At 35.9% G+C, this 18,694-nt stretch overlaps 3 protein-coding genes and 1 long non-coding RNA gene across 5 annotated transcripts in view; 3 read left to right on the top strand and 1 right to left on the bottom strand.

The window, feature by feature from the left end:
- The window catches only part of LOC123314536, a 65,360-nt gene extending 49,808 nt beyond the window's left edge, over positions 1-15,552 (bottom strand). Inside the window, exons 1-2 of the long non-coding RNA XR_006537831.1 lie at positions 15,458-15,552; positions 74-226 (exon numbers count right to left, since the gene is read on the bottom strand). This is a non-coding gene — a long non-coding RNA (uncharacterized LOC123314536). The remainder of the gene's footprint in view (positions 1-73; positions 227-15,457) is intronic.
- LOC123314528 (alanine aminotransferase 1-like) lies at positions 1,963-5,933 on the top strand. The gene is made up of 2 exons (XM_044899866.1): positions 1,963-2,736; positions 5,022-5,933. Exons 1-2 carry the CDS (start codon positions 2,047-2,049, stop codon positions 5,841-5,843), a joined length of 1,512 nt encoding a protein of 503 aa, XP_044755801.1. The 5' UTR covers positions 1,963-2,046; the 3' UTR covers positions 5,844-5,933.
- Positions 13,284-15,506, top strand: LOC123314527 (probable ATP-dependent RNA helicase DHX35). The gene has a single exon (XM_044899865.1). It carries the CDS (start codon positions 13,382-13,384, stop codon positions 15,431-15,433), a length of 2,052 nt encoding a protein of 683 aa, XP_044755800.1. The 5' UTR covers positions 13,284-13,381; the 3' UTR covers positions 15,434-15,506.
- A 49-nt stretch (positions 15,553-15,601) lies between the features above and the next one.
- On the top strand, positions 15,602-18,620 carry LOC123314529 (solute carrier family 35 member E1 homolog). 2 transcript variants are annotated; one of them, XM_044899868.1, is made up of 5 exons: positions 15,602-16,081; positions 16,136-16,237; positions 16,297-16,529; positions 16,590-16,829; positions 16,905-18,620. In XM_044899868.1, the coding sequence occupies exons 1-5, from the start codon at positions 15,757-15,759 to the stop codon at positions 17,115-17,117; spliced, it is 1,113 nt and encodes a 370-aa protein (XP_044755803.1). In that variant the 5' UTR covers positions 15,602-15,756; the 3' UTR covers positions 17,118-18,620. The 2 variants fall into 2 exon arrangements, with proteins under 2 accessions (XP_044755803.1, XP_044755802.1); XM_044899867.1 differs by having other exon boundaries at positions 16,297-16,829.
- The last annotated feature ends 74 nt before the right edge of the window (positions 18,621-18,694 follow it).

Raw genomic sequence — 18,694 nt, 5'->3', positions numbered from 1 at the left:
ACTGTTCGTGGATTTTTCTGTGAATGCCGAAGATACGAAGCTTTTCCTAGAGAAAACTTCCTGGCCTACTTACAATTATCGCATCTGTCACGCCCAGTCCTCTAAATGACTGAATGACAGGAACATTCGAGAAGAATGGATCCAGCTACCGGATTCGTATACACGGTGTTTACCTAAGGTGTGCCCCACGTGTGGGGTCGTTCAGGTACACGGGGGCCAAACAGTGCTGTCAACAAACACGGGATTAGCAATTGTCCTCTTAAACTGTTTGTAATCGATATATGCGAATATGCGGCCGTAGGAAAGGGTCCATTGTAGTATCACTATGGCGCGTATTTGGCATTTACTACTGACCACTCTATTGAATTGCCGTCCATTGTCAGCGGATGTGTATGGCGATCGACGTTTTATGTATATACCGATTGGCTACCGTTGGATTTATTGGTAATTAAACGATTTTAGCAACAATATACACGATGGTGCAAGCAATTGCATCTTATAGACTATAGAGAATTCCATTCAGGTTATCTATGACTCTATTGACAGAAATAATAGCGATCAGTGCATATTTTGATGTCACCCTAATCGTTCCATAAGATCTACAAGTAATAGTTTTACCAATGAAATTCGGCGTTATAGAAAATTCCACAAGTTAAAATGCTATGCATTGAGTAAATATTATAAAAACAAAGCAATAATGACTGCAGTCATCATGTTCTGTGATCTAGTGCGGCGCTAGTGTTATATACAGTGACTTTATACACCATATATATGGTATATGAAGTCACTGTAGTGTTATAGAAATAGAATTCGCTGGTTTTAGAAGATTGTTCTATATTCTGACAATGACATTGTCATCGTAAAGTTTGATTTTTTCAATGGTGAACCTACTCAGAAAAAATACTTCGAAAATTTGTTCGTAAGCAAGCAAAAGTGAATGGAAATCAATGGAGAATCTTTTAAATGGATAAACTTATTTTCCCTGTTTTATTTGTCTGATTTTTCTTAGACCTTCATTGTCAAACTGGTCATCATTTGAAATGTGAAAGGACTCACCTGACTCTCGTTCAAAGGAACTATGTAGGTGTATAATCCAACAGCTCAAGTTCGGCATCACTGAATAACTCGATAAAATATCATTTATTTTTAAATTCAATGATAAATATATACTTCAGGAAATATTTCGTACAAATCACACAATGAAGCACCACACGTCAAGAAATGAAAAATATTCAACCAATAATGACGAACGAATATTCATATCTATGTTCCTATATCTGACGAATCTTCGTAAGTTTCAAACACAGATTTATTGGGCTAGTGGGCTTTATTTATTCGATGATAATTATAGGGAAACCATTATTTTTACGCATCCTAAGAATAAGATTTCATCTGCCGAATAAATTTTGGTTGATGAACGATTTCTTTGAGTATGAATGAAGCTTCTCAGTATAAAAAATTGAGGCTGGGTCCTCTATTTGAGCATACATTTCTACCAAAGACACGTAGCTGATCAGATACAGAAAAGTAATACTTTCATACCAACCACAATCAAGTAATAATTGAATGAAATTTCAGAATTGTCCAAGCTATTACCAAAAATAACTTTATGTTGTTTTCCAATATAGCTCTATGCATTTGCACTCACTTTTTCAGTGGTGATTTTCCAGAGTTAGCTGTATTTTGCCGTGAACGTTTTTCAAAAATATTTCGTAGGTTTTGAATGATAAGTTGTCTCTCAAAACTTGATAAGTATTTTGGCCTTGCAATGATGACATCGCACACAAGAATGTTGGAAAATATTTCGTGAATATTGAAAGCCGATTCTGGCCATAGATTACAGAAAAAGTTTTCTGTAGTCCTAAATTTATTCTGAGCATAGATAAAGGTCACACTTATCTTTGATTCCGAATAAAGATTAATCTTTGATTTCGAGCTTTCAAATTGACGTATAAGTCGAAATGAGTTTCAAAGTTTCCATCACTGAACTGATGACATCTTGAATTTTCCAAGGTTTACTGAACAAAGCCCAAGTAATGCCTGAACATGCTGAATACGATAAAAGTTGAACTTACACTTACTTTTCCATATCGTTCAATATCCCACAGTGCCAAAAAGCTCAAGAAAAAAATAATTACCATAGACAACATACACCAAGGCATAAGGAACATGGAGGTTCCTCTTAGATACCCTATTTTACACCGAGCGCAACAGCTCGAAGAAGAAGTGAAAAGAGGCGCGGAAAAACATTTCAAGAAAGTGTACAGAGCAAACCTAGCCGACTCTCAGGCTATGGGTCAGAAACCTCTAACCTTCCTCCGTCAAGTTCTTATACTTGTAACTTACCCAGGGTTGATGAAAGATTCCCGATTCGCAAGTGACGCTAAGGAAAGAGCCAGGATCATATTGGCCTCTTGCAGAGGCCACTCAATCGGTTCGTACTCTGAATGTTCCGGAATCGACATCATCAGGAGACACTGCGCAGAGTTCATCGAAAGAAGGGATGGCATCCATTCTGACTGGCAGAACATAACTTTATCGTCTGGCTCCAGCGAAGCCATCAGGAATGTTCTCAAACTTATTGCATGGAAGGTCGATAAGAAGCCCACAGGTGTTTTGATGCCAATTCCTCAGTTTCCGCTCTACAAGGCTTTTCTCCAGGATTTGCTCATCCATCCTGTGCGTTACTACTTGAGCGAGGAGAAGAATTGGAGTGTGGATGTGGAAGAGTTAAAAGTGAGTAAGTATCAGCGACTCGAGCGAGTTAAAAGAGGCTTCATCAGAAGAAAAGGCATATATGCAAAATTATTGAGGAGCCGACGATGCTATATCGGGATTTACTCGTGTACTAGTGGATTTTGAAGATTAGATGGTAGAAAGAAATAAGGTTCTATGATGTATGCACTTTCAGCGGTGGGGAAAGCGTCTGCAGGGTCTCAAAGATGTAAAAAAAAATCGTCAGGTGTACATACTCGAGCGTGTCAGATTAAGATACTGTATATGCTCAGATTTTTGGAGGATATGTTAATTGGACCCAAAGGAAGCTAGTTTTCAAGGGACTGACAATTTGGACGTGACGCAAGGTCACAGCGGTCCTTTGAAAATGTAAAAAAAATCGTTACTTGTACATACTCGAGCTTGTCAGATTTTCATACAGATGGTTAATCTGGGTGTTGTAGACATGTTGACACATTAATCTGACACTAATAAGGGGGGGTTGTCTTAATCTGACACTTTGAAGATGATGAAAATCCCTTTTTTTCGAATATTTCCCTCCCTGTACCTCTAATCGTTTTTGTATTCATTATGATAGTTGTAGATAATAAAATTCTATTATGCACAGCTTTTGTCTGAAGCAATTTTACATATTCTTAACCATTCTCGAGTTAGAGGGCGATAAGGGCGAGAAGCTTAGCCACACATAGGAAAGGGCAAGGTCAACGTAGAATCCCAGTCTAATCTACAATTGTCAAAATGACAAGGTATTTTTATGATAAAAATTTCGAAATTAGTCACGAAAATTGTGTTGTCTGTGACTGAACCTTAGAATGTACCATTTTCCAACGAGTGAATTTTCGCTTCAGCATGTTTCGCTAAACACCTCGCATTAATCGCCATATATCTCAAAAACGTTTGAACGTAGGAAAAATTGCTTGGAACAAAATTTGTTGAAAATGTCATGCTCTACAACTTTTATAATGAATGCGAAAAAGATTTGAAGCTCAGGGAAGGAGATAATTCAAAAAAACTGATTTTTGTTACCTTTATGGCCAATTTTTATTGTTCCGGCTTGTTAAAACTGTCAGATTATATTTTTTTTTTATTCCTGAATCATTAGCTTCAAAATAAAAAAACGCCACCGCGCTCAAGAATGTACACGTGACGTTTTTTTTTTGCAACTTTGGCGCCCTCCCACACATTTCCGACACGCTTAAATTGTCAGATTAAGAGAATATACAGGGTGTACCTAAATTGAACGTACAAATGAAAAGGGGAGATTCCTTAAGTGAGTTTAAGAAAAAAAGTCCCATAAACATGGGGTCGCAAACGTTTCGTTTTCGAGATACAGAGTGTTGAAGTTTTTTTTTTTCAAGTTTTTTTCTCATAGTATCTACACTTCACAAGATATTCAACTGAAATTTATACGAGTTTATCGAATCTTTATGAATCATCGCTACAGATCAGGAGAATTTCCATAAAAACTGACACTGAATTCATTCACCACAGCTTACAAAGTGGCCTTCCCATCATAATTTGGATTTTCACGAGGATTTCGAGAGTATCGTTCAAAATTTTTTTTCTCGAAACCGTTGGTAGAGACGACAAAACTACAGGAGACCGAAAAGTTTAGTATAAGAACAAAGCTTCTTTTTACATTTTTTCAAATTAACAGTTGCTCACCAAAAAAAAGTTCTGCAGAAGAACAGGTGGCAGTGTTCCAGAAAAAATATCACCCTGTAGATCTATCGAAATTGCCATGTCACGTAGTGAGAACTCTAAAATGTAATATCTATGCCAAATTTCAGTTAAATATCTTGTGAACTGTAGATACTATTAGAAAAAAACTTGAAAAAAATTCAAACTTCAACACTCTGTATCTCGAAAACGAAACGTTTGCGACCTCATGTTTATGGGACTTTTTTATCTTAAACTCACTTAAGGAATCTCCCTTTTTCGTTTGTACGTTCAATTTAGGAACACCCTGTATACTTTTCAACCTGTAATTAACCACATATATCTTAATCTGACCCGCTAGAGTATGTACAATGATAGTTTTTTTTTTACTATTCTGACAGGCTGTCCTAGACAATTCCCCCTATATACAGGTCTAAATTTTGGTAGAGGTACTCTACAGGGTCCAAGGTATGTCCCCTTATATTAATCTGACACGCTCGAGTAAATCCCGAATTTTCCTCTTCGGCTCCCCAACTATATCAATCTTGCATCCATTTACATCTTCAAAAACGGAATATATGTATGGAGTAGTATGTTATTCCTTCTAATACTGTTCTTTCGTACAGAGGGCTTACGAAGAGTCAAAGAACATCTGCACCCCAAGAGCCTTGCTGGTCATCAACCCCGGGAACCCCACCGGACACGTCCTAACCCTTCAAAACATACAGGAAATCATCAAATTCGCCTTCAACCACAGCCTCTTGATACTGGCGGACGAGGTGTACCAAGAGAACATCTACATTCCTACCTCAACCTTCCACTCCTTCAAGAGGGTCTTGATAGAGATGGGCCCGCCATACAGCGAGGTAGAATTGGCCAGTTTCATGTCTGTATCTCATGGTTACGCCGGAGAATCAGGTCTTCGAGGTGGTTACGTAGAGATTGTGAATATGAGCCCGGACGTTTACGAGATGTACCTGAAATTGTTGTGCTTGAACTTGTGTCCTTCGGTGCTTGGTCAGGTGGCTTTGGACGTCGTTGTCTATCCGCCGAGGGAAGATGAGCCAAGTTTCGAGGACTTCTCGATGGAGAAAAACGAGATTATGGATTCGTATAAGAGGAGAGCGAAGTTGTTCACGGATACCATCAGAGATTTGGAGGGTATCTCTTGCAACCCTATAGAAGGTGCTTTCTACGTCTTCCCGAAGATCGCCATGTCGCCCAAAGCCGTCCAGGCTGCCAGACACGACAAGAAGGTGCCGGATTTGTTTTACGCCCATCAACTTTTGGAGAAAACCGGAGTTTGCGTCGTGCCAGGATCGTGTTTTGGACAGAAGAAGGATACGTGGCATTTTAGAGCGACGATATTACTTCCGGAGTGTGAGTTGGTGGAGATGCTGAAGGGTTTCAGAGAGTTTCATGTAGGATTTATGGATAGGTATAAGTGACAGGTGTGATTTCGGGTATTTGATGGAGGATTGGATTATTTTTTAGGAATAAATGGATTATTAGGATGTATTCAATGAAAAAATATTAAATGTTTCAACATCGAAGAATGTTTAATGTACATATAAACTTGTATCATTTGAAGCAATTTGGATAACGAAATGAGATTTGAATTAGAATTTATTACAAAATTGATTAAATCGCTCATTCGGCATCTGATACGAGGATGTATTGATATCTTGTTAGCCTAGACCAGTTCCATGCATAAAAAAAATATTGCGTTACAACGAACAATAACTCATTAGAAGTTTGAGGTCAAAAAAGTAAACCACAGATACGAAATAAATTAAAAGAGAGAAGATGTCCACCGAAATCATGAAAATCGAAAAATTGGAGTATATCGAGCCATCATCAAGTACCTGTATTTAAAAGGGTTAACAGGTAAGCAGATTTACGAAGATATGCTTAACACCCTTGGTGATCAATGTCCTTCGTATGCGATCGTGAAAAATTGGACTGCAAGCTTCAAAAGAGGTAAATATCCCATTGAAGATGATTACCGATCGGGAAGGCCAGTTTCTGTGTCAGTCCCCGAAAATATCGATGCAGTTCATGACATGATTTTATCAGACCGTCGAATTGGGCTAAAACGATGGGAGGACTATGGTGGTAAAAATAGGCGAAAATTTTTCTGGACCCCGTCACATTAGCCTTGGAGTCCCGCAGGGTTCTGTGTTGGGACCACTTCTGTTTTTGCTTTTTATAAATGATTTGCCCGAGTACTTAGCCTGCTTATTGCTAACTATATTTGCCGATGATACTTCCGTGGTTCTTTCTGCCAACAGTTTCGAAGAACTTCTGAGGCTATGTGAACGTGTTGTTCGTGAATTTGTGAACTGGTGTCTCTCAAACCGCCTAATAGTTAATGTAGAAAAAACGGTATGCATTAACTTTTGTTTGAAGAATAATGAATTAACAACCTTTAGAATAAATTGCGGGGATAACTCAATCTTGACATCTGAGACAACTAAGTTTCTTGGTCTCTATGTAGATAAAAATTTGAGGTGGACGGCCCACATCGACGTACTATGTAAGAAACTGAACAGCTCTTTCTTTGCGATCAACAGAATCAAAAATGTTTTGCCTTTGGACTGTCTTTTGAATGTATATTATAGCCTTGTATATAGCCACTTATCTTATAACATCTTGCTATGGGGAAGTTGCTCTGATATTTCCAGAGTGTTCATAGCACAAAAGCGTATTATTCGTTCCATATTCCACCTCCATCCACTGAACTCTTGTAGGACAGTTTTTGTTGAGAACAAAATTTTGACGTTGCCCTGTATATATATTTTTAAATGTTGGCTCTATGCTAAAGAAAATGAAAATAAATGGTTAAAATTGTCAGATCATCATAAGTATGAGACGAGGAACTCTAAGACGTTTTCATTTCTGAAGCATAGAACTCACAGATTTGAATGCAGTCCTTCATATAGAAGCATGAAATTGTACAATCATCTACCAGCCTCTGTGAAAAAATTAAATTCTAAACTGTTCAAGAATGTTATTAAGAACCTTCTTGTAAAAAAAGGTTTTTACTCTATAGCTGAATATTTGTACGACTCCTTAGTTTCTTAAGTTTTTAGCCTGACATGTCCTATACACTGTGTATCTAGTGTCTTAATGGATCAAATAAATTTATTATTATTATTATTATTATCTGAAGCACTGAATATTTCATACTAACGCGTTCATCATATAGTTCACGTCAATTTGGACATGAGAAAAATTGCTGTAAAATGGATCCCCAAATGTTTGAATGTTGACCAAAAGCGTGCAAGGGTAGAAGCATCTCGTTCGATCTGTGCTCGATTTGAAAACGATGTAGACTTCTTAAACCGAATTGTTACTATGGATGAGACTTGGGTACATTTCTACGATCCAGAAACAAAGCAACAATCGATGGAATGGCGACACTCTGGTTCTCCAAGACCTAAGAAGTTTCGCGACCAAAAATCTGCTGGAAAAGTTCTTCCTTCAGTTTTTTGAGATTGCCATGGAGTAATCATGAGTGATTTTTTTGGATAAGGGTAGAACAATAACCGGAGATTACTATTCGAAATTACTGACCACTCTACAGAAAAAAATTAAAGAGAGAAGTCCCGGAAAGCTATCCAAAGGTGATTTGTTTCTGCAGGACAACGCCCCTGCACACAAATCTCATGTTGCCATGCAAAATATTCGTGATTTAGGGTTTGAATTACTAGAACACCCCTCTTATTCACCAGATTTGGCTCCATCCGACTATCATCTCTTTCCTAAACTGAAAAAAGTTTAAAAGGTCGTAAATTTTCTTCCAACGAGGGGGTTATAAAAGCTGTGGTGGTCTGGTTTGCAGAGCAAGAAGAAACATTTTTTGAAAGGTCTAGAGACGTTACAGGTTCGCAGTAATAAATGTATTCAATTAAGAGGAGAATATGTTGAGCAATAAAATATTTTGACATTGAATTTTTGTTTGGTTCTATAGTAGGCTAAGAATTTTTCAGTATATCCTCGTATTGCTTAGTGACGAACAGCCGGACTAAAAGTGTTTGCGGACGAAAAGTGTCTGCGGACGAAAAGTAATTACTTGCCTTCAAAACTAATCGACTTTTCGTTAGGAAATTAGTACGTTACATGTAACTTATTGAGCAGATCAACGAAAAACGTAGTTTTTCGAATACACCCAAACGAATGATGTTCTAGTCAAAATTTTCCATTTTCCTTGAACCGAATCGATAGTCATCACAAATATTACATTATACAGGGTGTTTCAACCCTTCAGGATCAGGTAAACTGATGAAATAAAGTAGCTCCTTCGTTTTGAATCACCCATTTTAAATTTATCCCATTTTCTTCTTGTTACTACTTTATTTTCTTCAATATAACTCTGAAAACGATTTTGAGCTATGGTAATTCATCGATCTCACAAAGAATAAGATCTCCCGAAGCCCAGGGCTGTGCGTGGATGTGGGACAAGGCCGTTTTACACGTGAGGGGCCCCCTTATAGTGGTGTTTGTGCACCGCGTTAGATGCGGTCTACGTGGTGCGCACTGCAACCCGGGGAGTACAGGATGAAAAGAATTGCCGAAAGATTTCTCTAATCCTCCCCGAGAACACGCCTCGTCAACTTCATTTACATCATGACCACCCGGGATTAAACCGTGAACGTTGGATGGATTTTGAATTTAGAGGCGGTCTTATGAGATTTGGACTGTCGGAAATGCATTTGTACGGGAGGTTGCGATTCTCTGGGGCAGCGGGGCCCAGGTGATCCAACACAGCTTTCGCCAAGCTGTCTGGGCAGGGTTTCTCGAAGAAGTTGTGTGTTTTGTGCCCGAGACTGTTGTTGTCGCTGGGGATGACCGCAGGCGGTTTGTTGTGGCTTGAAATTGCGCAATTTTTGGTTTAAAGTGTATCAGAACTCTACAGGGTGAGTCTCTGACTCGTACAGATATTTTAACAGTAGATTCTTGAGGTCGAAAGAAACACTCTTAAATCATCCTTGTCGTGACATATGTAATTGGACTGGCAGGCTTTCAAATTGTCACCCTGTGCAGGGTGGGCAAAATTCGTTGTCCACTGAGGAGATCTCGAGAACTATAGCAGCTGGAAGAAAACGGATGACACATTCTCGAGCTCTTTAATCATGACTAATCGAAATTCGAAAACAGAACCGGCCGATCATTTCTAGATTTTGAGTTATGAAAAAAATTGGGATTTTGACGATTTCAAAAAGTTCTCATAACTTTTTTATGTTTGAAGGTACAGATCTTAGTCACTTTTTTACGTAGATGCTACTGACAGAACCTTTTTTTTCAATTCAAAAATAAAAAAATTCAATGAAAGTTTGCATTTAAAAAAATGGTTTGAAAATGGCAAAATATTTGGTGCTCGTTAGTTAGATTCTACGTAAAAAAAGGTCTGTAGAAGGTTCAAGTTTCAGATCTCTAACTAAAAGTTATGAAAAACTTGTCGAAATCATCAAAATTCCATTTTTTGCTAATAAGTCAAAAACGGTTTTCACCATTCTTTGTTTCTCTGAAAATGAGCTCGAGAATGTGTCATCCGTTTTCTTCTAGCTGACATAGTTCTCGAGATCCCCTCAGTAGACAACGAATTTTGCCCACCCTATACAGGGTGAGTCTTTGACTCGTTCAAATATTCTAACAGTAGATTCTTGAGGTCAAAAGAAACATTTTTTTCTCATACCATTTTTTCCGAATCGGCACGGTTTGAAAGATACAGGCTGTTTTGAAAAACCATGAAAAAAATTATTTTTATTTCTATTTCACAAACGGTTCCATCAAATGAAATGAATTTCGTAATATAATTCTTCATTTATTTGATGAATCTTTTTGGAACACAAGATATCACCTACGCCTTCCAGTTTTCTAATTATGCCCATTACGTACCATAAAAATACCAAAAATTCAAAGAACCCAACTCTTGAAACTAAGTTGGACGGTATCTAATGAATATTTGAACGTTTTGTAAAATTAAATTATTCCTTATATTTTCTCGTATAATGCGCCGTTTTTGAGCAATTTAACGTTAAAAAATTGGGAATTTTGGCTGAACTCAATTCTGTTTAAGATCCACAGATGTGAAGTATCACAAATTAAGCTAATTATTCTGAAGGTAATTTTTATTATTATTATTATTATAAAAACTTAAAATGGCAATATCTTTTTATCAGGGCCAAATCGGAAAAAATGGTATAGGAAAATAGTGTTTCTTTTGACTTCAAGAATCTACTGTTGAAATATTTGTACGAGTTAAATGCTCGCCCTGCATATTATTATACAGGGTGTCCCAAAACTAGTGAATCAAACGTCACACCACGATAGAGTAGACCATGCAAATATTATCAAATGACACCAACATTAGTTCAACGAAAATGTAACGTTTCCAAAACAATCAGAATTCTATTAAAATACCTGAAGTTGCCGATTTTCGAACTATTTTTCTTAATTGCAGGCCAGTTTGTGAGAAAGGATATTGATTTTAAATTATATTGAACTAAGATTATTTTTTTATCTCCCCTAATTGAAATCATTTCAAGTAGTTAATCGATAACCTAAGTAAATGTAAATTAAAACAATTGTTTTTTCTACATGATTTTTATTACTCAGAATAAACTCCCTCTATAGGGGTGATAATATGGGAGAAAAACGCTATCCTTAATCACAAATTGGCCTTGTGATTGAAAAAAAAGTTCGAAAATCGGCAACTTTAGGTTAGGTTTTTTCACAATCGGTACATTTTCGCTCAACTAATGTCATTCGATATAGTATTTGATCTACTCTATCGTGGTGTGACGTTTGATTAACTAGTTTTGGGACATCCTGTATATATGTAGATACGCAAATTATTCATTTCAATTTTCGAGCCGTGTATTTTCAACCATGCTCGAAGTCAAAGGTTCATCATAGGAAATAATAGCCAAAATGCTGCAGATATCATGTTTTTATTTCCTCCAGTCGACATAAACACTTTAAACGACAAAAATCTTCATATCGACGACCGCCTCACCTCACTATCGGTGCAATAAGGGACACAAACGAATTCACGCCAACCGCAATCAGCAAAAAACAGAAATACACGAAGAGGCTCAACCCCATAAAGGCCAATATGAGGACCGTGATCGAGAAGTCGATGAAGAGGAAGTACAGGGTCACGAAGATGAACAGGAGCAAGGACACCAGTTCCAGTAGGATGTAGGCGACGTCCATGATGCCGACGAATAGGATCACGAAAAGGCAGAGGGCCAACAGGATCTCGATGGCGATGTTACCGTAGGATGCGGGCATGCTGGATGCGATCTCCACCCCTGGGGGCTCGGCGTCACGGTGCATCGACGGTTTTAGGGATGGAGTCGATGGTCTGTTTCATTCCCGATCGTTTTGTCCATGTTCGGGGTTTATACCGTTCGCAATTGTTCGATTTCAACGGAAATTGTTCATGTGGAAGATCGCAACTGGAGATTTTTCATTTCGTACTATCATTTTCGATAGGGATTTGATTTTGTCACGATCACTTTGAAATTGTCATTTCGAAAAACATAGAATAGTTTCTAGCGATGGATCTTTTTTATTTATGGGTCAGTACCGGAAAAATGTACCTGTGTAGGCTTGAAATATTGCAAATCTGGGGCCTATACAGATTTTCCTAGAACCTAGAACAAGGTTACTTTTCCTTCGAGTATATCGAAAACCCTCGTCTAGTCTCGGCTTCCTAATGGTGTTACGGACCATTGAGTATTAGATAATTCATGCACTCACTGCTTTCTATGTCATTTTGAAGGTTGAATTTCTTTGACTAAACCAAAGAGTATCAACTCTTACTAAACGTTATTCTTTCTTTGAATCACGAATCACTACTTCATGTTCCGAAAATGAAAATTGAGTTAGTTTACCATCCCTTTGATAATTTTTAATCCAATTAATGGCCATCTTTTCAGGAATGTAAGTTTCACTGTTTTTTTCAACTCGCCCCATTATTGTAGCGGGAAATTCGAAGCAACCTATCAATTATTATACACAGAAGGAATTCTTTCATGTTTAAAAGAAAAGCTTCGAATTACAGCTCGCATACGCATCATTATATCTTGATATCAGAATTCAAACATATTGGTAGGTAGGTATAACGTACCTACCTACCCATATCAATATAGTTTACACCTTGAATCAACTTTACAGCACCCCACCTATTCAAAGTCTATTTGATTTTGTTAATGGATTTACATACGGTAAACAGCCATCTGCCATTTCCATTTAGGAAATAGGTAGGTTATATTGGGCTACAATGTCCAACAACAACGATATTAGATACTTTAAATATTCGACAAAAATAATTCTACATAATTTTACTTAGATATATTATATTGAAGGCAACGTTCAAAGCGCCGTGAAAATACTAGTATAGGCAACACATCATACTAGTACCTCATACTAGCGTTGTATGTGTAGTTGCCGCTCCCATTTGTCAGGCGTTGGTGAAGTCTTGAGAAAGAGCAACACTAATAATTTTTCTGCTGTATGGCAGAGCTTTATATTGAAAAATTATTTATTCTGAACGAATGAGCCACGGAAATTGAATAAAGAACAATATTGACTTCAATGTTTTATTAGAAGAGCGCCGTGAAAATATCGATATAGGCAACACATCATACTAGGCCATAATACAAGCTTTGTATGATTGATTGCCTATCGTAGTTGCCAGGCGCAGAGAATATGCAAAAAATTTCATGAAAAATAAACATGAACGACCTCGAAATATTCAAAAAGCATATATATACAATATATCAATTAAAGCGCTAGTCCTAGTCGTTACATTTTCTGATACCGGCGAAATGTCACTTCCGACCATAGATCTATAAAATTTACGTCTATGCTTTTGTCATTGTTTTTGTTTGTTGAGGTTAGAAAAGATTTCAATGTCCAATTATCAAATAAAAATAATGTGATATTTTTGACTGTGTACACATTCGCCAACATCATGGGTGACTTCAAACCAAGGTTTATGAAACCATCTGAATCAACTAGCTACCTGGACAAGGACGAGTCGACAACCGTAGAAGCAACGAATTTCGTATACAACAGATTCGTTTCCCAGTCGATTGAAACCCAAAGGAAGAGGTTGCCGATCTTCGAGAATAGAAATCACATCTTATATTTGCTAGAAAAGTATCAGACTCTTATTCTGGTCGGAGAGACGGGCTGCGGAAAGAGTACCCAAATTCCACAATACATGGTTGAAGCAGAATGGCCCGGTCAAATAGGAATATGTGAACCTAGGCGAGTTGCTGCTATATCTCTGGCGAACAGAGTTGCAGATGAAACTGGTTCACTTGTACAGAGCGATATGGTAGGATATGCCGTCAGATTTGATGCTTGTTATAACAAACCAAAAATAAAGTATATGACTGAAGGAATTCTAGTGAGAGAATTAATGACAGATCCATTATTAAAGAGTTATTCAGCAATTATGTTGGATGAAGTTCATGAGCGTACTCTTTATACAGATATTCTAATGGGACTCTTCAAGAAAATACTGAAGAAAAGGAATGACTTACGATTGATAGTTGCTTCTGCCACTTTAGATGCCAAGTATTTGAAAGATTTTTTCAACTTTGGAAATCCAAATCAAAAAGAGACTTCTACTATACTATCTGTTCAGGGTAGGCAATATCCAGTAGACATATATTATTTAGCAGAACCTGTTCCATGTTATATCCAATCCAGTGTCGATACTGCAATCAAGATAAATGCTTCTAAGGAATCTGGAGACATATTGATCTTCTTAACAGGTGTTGAAGAAGTTGATAGAGCTTCAAAATTACTTTCGGAGCATGCAAACAATATTGAGGAGGAAAAGAAGAAGAACAAAATAATTGTTTGCCCAATGCATGGAACCTTACCATACCATGATCAATTGAAAGTTTTTAAACCACCTCCTGAAGGCTACAGAAAAATTGTTGTGGCAACTAACATTGCTGAGACATCTGTAACAATCCCTGGAATTGTTCACATTATCGATTGTGGATTTGTAAAATTGCGATGGTACAACATTGATACTCATACAGACAGTTTGATCATACTACCAATTAGTAAGGCTTCTGCAAATCAAAGAGCTGGTCGAGCAGGGAGGATGAGATCTGGTAAAGTGTACAGGTTATACAAAGAAGAATACTTCAATAAGCTTCCTGATAGCACCCCACCAGAAATTGTAAGAACTAGTTTAACATCTGTTATATTACATTTGAAAGCGCTAGGTATAAAGAATATATTAAATTTCAAATTTCCAAACCCACCCCCAGTCAAAAACTTAAGGAGTGCTTTGGAAATCTTATATGCTCTAGATGCAATTGACATAAATGGTGAATTAACCAAACCACTAGGATTTAGCATGGCAGAATTTGCCTTGGATCCAATGTATTCAAAAATATTATTGAATTCTGGAGAATTCGGTTGTTCAGAAGAGATTTTAACTATAATTTCTATACTACAAGTCGAAACAATTTTCACCAAACCATCTACAGGAACTTCAATCATCAAAGCGAGAATTAGGAGACGATTATTTGAAGTCGAAGAAGGAGATTTGATGACATATTTAAACGTATACAATGGTTTCATCCAGAGTGAAATGTCGAGTGAGTTCTGTCACAAAAACTTCATCAGTTATAAGAGTATGAAACGTGTTCTGGAAATTCGTAAACGTTTGGAGAAAGTTTTGAATAATTATGGTATCCCTATAATTTCTGCATCTGGTTGCACAACCTTGATACAGCGATGTTTAGTGAGTGGTTTGTTTCCAAATGCTGCATATTTGCATCATTCTGGTGTATATAAAACAATAAGGGGTGATATTGATCTGTATATAAATCCAGATAGTGCTTTATACACTATCACTCAACCACAGTGGGTGATTTTTTGCGAAGTTCTACATACTAAAAAACTTTATATGAAAGACATTACGGCTATCCAAGATGAATGGTTATTAGAACTAGCACCACATTTCTATTACAGAACTTCTTATAGGGACTGTTAATGTAAGATTATTGAAGGTGCTTACCATATATGTCCTTTAAGTTTTTCAAAAAATAAACACAATTCACAATCAACTTTATGAATATTTTTGATGGCGCCTTTTATATTTTGATGGCCAAGTTCAAGAAGAGGAGAGATTTGTTTTATGTTCTGTCAATTTTTTTTAGGTTATTATTTGACACGTACACATGACGTACGTCAGATTACATGTCAAACATGCGAAAGGATGGAATTTCGCTGAAGGCTGTTCTGAAACATTCAAAACATTCGAAATTCTGTCCTAGAAAGTGAAAACAGCCACAACATCCAGCACAGCTGTTAAAAATGGCTGATGCTAGGCACTCTAGGGAAGTTTTGATCATTTTAGGCCTCTGTTTTTCGTGGTACATCGTTAGTTCATCCAATAATGTTATTGGGAAAATGCTATTAAATGATTTTCCATACCCTATGACGATGACGATGGTGCAGTTGTTATCCATAACAGTCTTCAGTGAGCCCTTTTTCAATATATTGGGTGTGAGAAAGTATGCAGATATGTCTTGGAACTATTACTTCAAGTTAATAGTTCCTCTTGCTTTTGGCAAGTTTACTTCCTCAGTATTTTCTCATGTTAGCATATGGAAAGTTCCTGTTTCTTATGCCCATACAGGTAACGCAGTTATTGTTGCAAAATAACTTTGTTTGGATTCAAATCTTTTTTCAGTAAAAGCCACAATGCCTCTTTTTACTGTACTCCTTTCAAGGATAATTTTAGGAGAATCTCAAACTTGTCAGGTGTACTTAAGTTTAGTTCCAATTATAACAGGTAATAGATTTTTCGAATATAACAAATTTCATTCTTATTTCCATCTATTTCTGTTCCAGGTGTTGCTATTGCGACATTGACTGAAGTTAGTTTTGACATGATGGGGTTAATAAGTGCACTCATAGCAACCTTAGGGTTTTCATTGCAAAATATATTTTCTAAGAAAGTGTTACACGATACTGGTGTTCACCATTTGAGATTATTGCATATACTAGGTAGACTCGCTCTTTGTATGTTCCTGCCAGTATGGTTATACTGCGACTTTTTTACCCTTTTGGGGGATAAGACAGTAGTAAGTAATATATTCATTTGCATTCACAGCATAATGAACATGTTTTCAATGTTTTTCCAGACATATCACGATTATAGAATACTTGGCCTATTGTTAGCTGATGGAACACTAAACTGGTTGCAAAATATAATTGCTTTTAGTGTCCTATCTCTAGTAACTCCACTGACTTATGCTGTGGCCAATGCAAGTAAGAGAATATTTGTTATAGCTGCATCACTTTTTGTATTAGGGAATCCAGTGAGCTTTACCAATGTATTTGGCATGATGATGGCCATTGTAGGAGTTTTATTCTACAATAAGGTAAGTTGACATCCCATTAGCTGTGATATTTCATACTTAAAATTTTCAATTGCATTATTTGTTTGAATTTTTTAGGCCAAATATGATGCAAGACAAGCAGAAAGAAAAAGTACAATATTACCATCCTATAGATCAAATGGTAATATTGATTATAGAAAATTGACTAACATATCTTCTAATGGATATATTCCTAATGGTAATGTTACTTCGAAAGGTTTGAATAATAACAGTAATAAGTATCAGTACAATGCAAATTTTCAAAGAAGCAATATACTCTTTAGTGTCTAAATACATGAAATATGGATAATTGAGAGTAGATATTGTTCTGTGCAAAAATTAAAACTGCTAAGTGATGAATAAACAGACGATCTTGAAAATATTCAATGGAATCTCACGTATTCCTATTATTTAAAGTGTACTTTTTCTTTATACACTACCAATTTTCTTTAAATAAGTACCTGTTTTATTTTAATTTATTAATGTAATCCAATTTTCATAAGAGTACTTACATTAATTCATCATTCATTGTGCTTTCAAAGTTTCTCGTTAGCAGAATTATTTCAGAGAAAGTGTTCATCCATTCAGAACTTTTCATTCAGTTACTGTGAACAATTAGAGCACCAACCTCAAGAAATTTAGCTCAATCTTACTATAGGTATCAAATTTGACAAGATTAAAAATTATTAAAACTTTCTGAGGAAAAAAATTTGAATACGTTTATGTGAGGTTTAAGTTTTCTACGTTACGAATATGCATCAGAGGGAAATTATTCGAATCATTTCAAAAGTAGATTATAACTTTATGAAGAATTTCCTCTACAAAGAAAAATTAATAGAATAGATTTGATAAATAAATTGTTTTCTGAAGTGGTGTTTGAAGATTAGTCAAAATTTTGATAGACTATTTTGTACTAGGACGAAATATAAGATAGTTTCCATGATTAAAATTCAAGTCCTGTTTGGAATGCTTATGTAATTTTTATTCCAAATGTTGCTTATTGAGTTGGATACAGATCTAGAAATTTTTATTAGTAGCTATTTACAAAATTTTTTCATTTCATGAAACGAAATCGCAGCTATAGTATTGATAACATTTTTATTTTTGTTTTTCTCAAATTATTTAGATGTACATAGTATTTATTGTTGTCGACTAGTCATACAAAAAAATGGTTGCCAAATTCACAATTGAATCTAATCTGATGAGTGCACTTAACTGTGCATGTAATTTTTTGTAATTAGTGTTTTTTTGTCTTAAATTGCTTTGTAGCTTGATATCGTATGGTTCCTTTTAGAATAAATGAAAAGGATATTTGGTTAAAGTCCATTTCTCCTGATATCGCTCAAATATTATCAAAATATATTCGTGATTAACTCAATTCTAGATAATTATTCACTTTCTGTTACTCTGAAAATTATGCTTTAAGGTCGTGCATATGAATTTACCAGACTATTTAGAGCTTTCCTGAAATATATTTTCATATTTCTTGATAATTAGGTGTAATGTATATATTATATACAACTAGAAGCTTATTCAAATTGTATTGAATTTTTATTGAGTGTGATTATATAACCTTTGCATATTCTTTTATTAGCATACTAATCATTATTTATTGTAAATAATTTAGAAAAATGATTATTTGATCAATTGAATGTATCTTTGTTTTCTGAAAGTTAAGTTTATTTGTTGCTTGAAATATAATATTATAAAGGTCATTATGTACAGAATAGAAATTGTTGAGTATTTTATAAATAATGTGTATGAAATTCATAGATAAATATTTTTATACAATGATTGTTTATATCTCATTTTTAGTTCCACTTATTGAAAAATCATCAGAACATTTACAGAGGTTTTTTGAGAATTGG

This window comes from Coccinella septempunctata, chromosome 5, assembly GCF_907165205.1.
Source record: "Coccinella septempunctata chromosome 5, icCocSept1.1, whole genome shotgun sequence".
NCBI classification, from domain to species: domain Eukaryota; kingdom Metazoa; phylum Arthropoda; class Insecta; order Coleoptera; family Coccinellidae; genus Coccinella; species Coccinella septempunctata.
This window is presented reverse-complemented; position numbering and strand designations above follow the sequence as displayed.